At 41.4% G+C, this 4,570-nt stretch overlaps 1 protein-coding gene across 1 annotated transcript; it reads left to right on the top strand.

The window, feature by feature from the left end:
- The first annotated feature begins 2,008 nt into the window (after nucleotides 1-2,008).
- LOC143859430 (uncharacterized) lies at nucleotides 2,009-2,356 on the top strand. Its single transcript, XM_077370142.1, has one exon. It carries the CDS (start codon nucleotides 2,009-2,011, stop codon nucleotides 2,354-2,356), a length of 348 nt encoding a protein of 115 aa, XP_077226257.1.
- The last annotated feature ends 2,214 nt before the right edge of the window (nucleotides 2,357-4,570 follow it).

Here is a 4,570-nt window from a genome sequence, read left to right as displayed (position 1 = left end):
TGATCTAACAATTTCTCTTTTTCTTTACAGATTATTACTGCATAAAATAGTATTATTGATCTCTGTCTTTAAGTTGTGAGGTTAATTTGTTATAAGGTATTCTCGAATCCTAAATTACAGATTTGCACATCAATTTGTAACAATGCCTTGGTCTGACCTGACTCCCTCCTCTGCTAAGGCATTTTCAAAGTAGGTACAAGCCATGTTTTTCTCCTACGTCTGTCAATGATCCACGATCCTTCATGTTTTATCTTGGAGACTCCACCAAGGTTCCTGTGGTGGTGCAATGCAGCGTGGAAGAATTTACTATTTCCGTCCCCCTATTTTAACCACTTCTCTTTTGTCTTCGGTCTGAGGAAGATTTTCTCATGGACGACGGCTTTGTTTAGCTTGCATCTGGCTTCGGTTAAGGTTTCAGTGGTGTCCAGATTTGGGTTTGATTGGTGACCAAGTTCCACTTTGAGGACATTGTCCTCTTGGATTTTGATGTATTGGAAGACATCACCACAAATCTCTTTGTTTCAAGCTTTAAGAATTCTTTTTGTGTTTTTCAGTTTTGCAGAAAGGATCTCAAGGGGGTTGCCTAGGGCAACGATAGACCAAGCTTCTTTCACAATTGAATGAAATTGGGGATGTCTAGTCCACATTGCTTGGAACTTGAATGGTTTTCTCCCTACAACCCTCTAAACCACAAAATTCACAAGAGCAAAGCCTCACAGCTAGAAGCTTTCAAGCTCTCTATTTCTCAAAACATGTTCTTGCACTCTTTAATCCCAATTAAATCTCTGCACTGACATCTCTAGTAGCTTGCCTGTCTTGGGATTGCATATTCCCAAAATCACATTCACTCTGTCTTACAAATATTGGACTATTGATTTTCTTTATCTCTCCAAGTTGAGTCATTATTGTATTTGTTACTCACCTGTTTCTTCGGCATTTACATTTTATCCATCCTTTGTGGTCCGCTAATAATTTCAATTTTGTTTTACATTTGCCGGTGGTAAGGACCGCCTGCCACATTTTATCAAGGGAAATTATATCAGCACAACCATGTTTTAATTGTTGCACTTTCCCAGCTTGTCTTTTCTTTTTAATTATCTTGTGGGAACTGTAATAACCTTTTGCAAGCTCTTTAAATGTTAAAATACAAGCTGATTTTGTGGAAATATCAAAAAATGGTTGTGCTGATATCATTTCTTAGCAACCAATTGCCCATTTTTGTTACATGTTCAAGGAAATAGGGTTGTTAAATTAATGTGAGTTTTGTCCAATGACCATTCAACTCTTTTCGTTGACCAACATCATAGATTATCAGTTTACATGTGTTCCACCTCGATGATTGAGATAGTTGTAACATGACATAAAATAACATATATTGCTCTGTTGAATTGAATCTCAGATTTATCCAAAATTAGACAGGCTGATACAATTGTCTCTGCCTGGGCTTTGTGCAAGTTAGCCCTTCCATCAACAATTGGTAACAATATGAGTTGAAAACTCTTGTGTGCAAGGTAGTGTTGTTGTTTTAAGCTTAATAAGCATGCTACTTTGATGGTTTGGTTGATAAAGTCTGGAAGAAGATAGAAGGTTGGAAAGGAAAATTGTTATCTTGCAACTAGTGAGAAGCCGAATTAAAGATTGGATGGCCATTGGACGCGTAAGGAAATCTCAGGCAAGTTTTCTCCTTGGAATGTCAGCCCTGCTTATCCCTTAGCACATATGGAAGGAACGCAACTTGAGAAGAATGGAAGGCAAGATCAACAACATAAACTGGGAAATAGAGAAAGTTATGAGCGATTTAAGAGTAGTGAGAACTAGCCAAAAGTTCTCGAAAGAAATCAGCATGCTAGACCGGCTTGCTATAAAGGAATTGAAGATTGACGTTCGGCAACAAAAAATTAGCAGGGAAAGCTAGATTTGGTGGGAAAGACCCGTGTGTGGTCCTATTAAGCTTAACATCGACGGGGCGGCCGAGGGAAATCCAAGAGAATCAGAAGGCGGAGGAGTCATGCGTGACTCTAAAGCAAAGGTTATCATTGCCTTCGCCTATTTCTATGGGACATCCACCAACATGGTGGCAGAAGCGAGGGCGCTCTTGGACGGTCTTAGGCTATGCAAAGCTTTCGGAATAGTGAACCTCGTGGTGGAATCGGATAGCAAGGTGTTGATGGATCTCATTTCAAAGAAAGAGAGCCACCCGTGGTCCATCTCCTCTTACTGGTTGGAAATGATGCTACTCATGGATCAACTTCGCCCCTCCCATCAACACCAATTCAGAGAAGGCAGTAAAGTTGCAGATGCACTCGCAAATGAAGCCGTCATTACTAAATCGAACCAAGTTTTTCAGGCCTGGTAAGAAATGCCAACTACGGCCCGTGGGGCTGCAAGATGTGACTTCCAAATCTCCGGAAGAGGAATTGCGAAGAAGTGGTTCTTAAGGCTGAAGCCAGAAGAGGTGAGAACCCTGGAAGATATTTCTGAGAAACTGATAGAGCAGTTCTCGATGGAAGAAGGTATTGAGGTCACAAAAAGAGACCTAAAGCAGCCGAAGCAAGGTCCTTAGGAGACCTTTACTTACTTTATCAGGCGTTGGAGACGTAAGTCTGCTCAACTGAGCCAGAGAATGTCTGAATCAGAGCAGATAAAACTAGTTCTGAAGAGTTTGTCTCCTCAGTATTTTCATTTCTTGGCACCTCAGCATTATCCGAGCTTTGACCACTTGATCAAGACGGGTACTCAGACAGAGGATGCCATAGCAAAGGGTTTGAGAGCCAAAGTTTCTTCTGAAATTCGTGAAGGGAAAAGGCCTATGGTCCAGCCTAAGGAGGTTCACGCTGTCAGTTACACCAGGCCTGTGGCTAGGGTTGTTATAGAAGCTGTAAGGGCACCAAGGAGAAGTACATTTGACAGAAAGTTTGATCCCCTTCTGTATCCTATAACGATGATACTCAAGAGGCTGATGAAAGATAGGAAGATCCGGCTCCCGGATATTAAACCTCCACCCAATCCCTTACCAACATTCTGGAAGATGGATCAATACTGTGAATATCACAGAGGTCCAAGGCATTTAACCGAAAACTGTTTGGCCTTGAAACATGCAATCCAGAATATGATCGACAAGGACGAGCTTGCAGTTGAGCGACCAAACGTTACTCAGAACCCGCTTCCTAACCATCATGCTATTCCTCCACCTACTACCACTGCCATCTTTACGGATGAACCTTTGCTTAACCCTTCAACTCTCATTTGTGCCATAACCACAGAAAAAACCTATGTGATGAAGTTTTTGCTTGGTCATACGATGACATGCCAGGATTAAGTGAGGAAATTGTTCAGCATCGCTTACCCTTAATCCCTAGTACTAAGCCAAAGAAGCAAAGCTCCGAAAACTCAAAACTGAATGGGAGTTGAAAGTTTATGAAGAAGTAAAGAAGCTGTTATAAGTAAAATTCATACAAGTAATTGAATACCCAGAGTGACTTGTGAACATTGTACCGGTGCCCAAAAGGGACGAAAAAGTTCGAATGTGTGTCGATTTTTTAGACCTGAACAAGGCAAGTCCTAAGGATGACTTTCCTGTTCCAAACATTGATCTCCTGGTGGATAATACCATTGGGCATGCTCTCTTATCCTTTATGGATGGGTTCTCAGGCTACAATCAGATTAAGATGGCACCCGAAGACAAGATGAAAACAGCGTTCATTACTCAGTGGGGTACTTACTGCTACAGGGTGATGCCATTTGGTCTGAAAAATGCTGGTGCTACATATCAGAGGGCTGCTACAACTCTTCTTCATGATATAATCCATAAAGAGGTCGAAGTATATGTCGATGACATGATTGTAAAAGGCAAGACTCGACCTGAACACACTGTTGCCATGAGAAAGTTCTTTGAGCGAATCAGGAAATATCAGCTTCGCCTAAATTCGAGTAAGTGCGTCTTTGGTGTTACACCAGGAAAACTCCTAGGGTTTATGGTCAGCGAAAGAGGGATCGAAGTGGACCCACAAAAGATCAAAGCGATTCAAGAAATGCAACCGCCAAAGACAAAAAGGCAAATCCGAGGTTTCCTTGGCAAAGTTCAGTATCTGAGACGGTTCATAGCACATCTGACGATGACGTGTGAACCTATTTTCAAGCTTCTGAAGAAGAATTCGTCAAAGAATTGGAATGAAGAGTGTAAGGAGGCCTTTGAAAAAGTTAAGCAATGCTTATCCTTGCCCCATGTTCTATCGCCAGTTATTCCAGGTCAGCCGTTGCTATTGTACTTGTCTATTACAGATACAACGATGGGTTGTATGCTTGCTCAGCAAAATCCAGAATCTAAAAGGGATAAGCCTATCTACTACATCAGCAAGAAGATGCTAGAATATGAATTAAAGTACACTGTTTTGGAAAAGACACGTCTAGCATTAGTTTGGGCTACCCAGAGGCTTAGACATTATCTACTGTCAAACAAGATTCTTTTGCTATCACGGATGGATCCGTTAAAGTACTTGTTTGAGAAACCTGCCCTTATAGGAAGGACTGCAAAGTGGTTGTTGTTGTTATCTGAGTTCGACATCACCTA

The sequence above is a fragment of the Tasmannia lanceolata genome, unplaced genomic scaffold (assembly GCF_043159265.1).
Source record: "Tasmannia lanceolata isolate RefF3 unplaced genomic scaffold, GAP_Taslan_0.1 ptg000029l, whole genome shotgun sequence".
Classification (NCBI taxonomy): Eukaryota; Viridiplantae; Streptophyta; class Magnoliopsida; order Canellales; family Winteraceae; genus Tasmannia; species Tasmannia lanceolata.
Note: the sequence above shows the minus strand (reverse complement) of the source record. Positions and strands in the feature narration are given on the sequence as shown.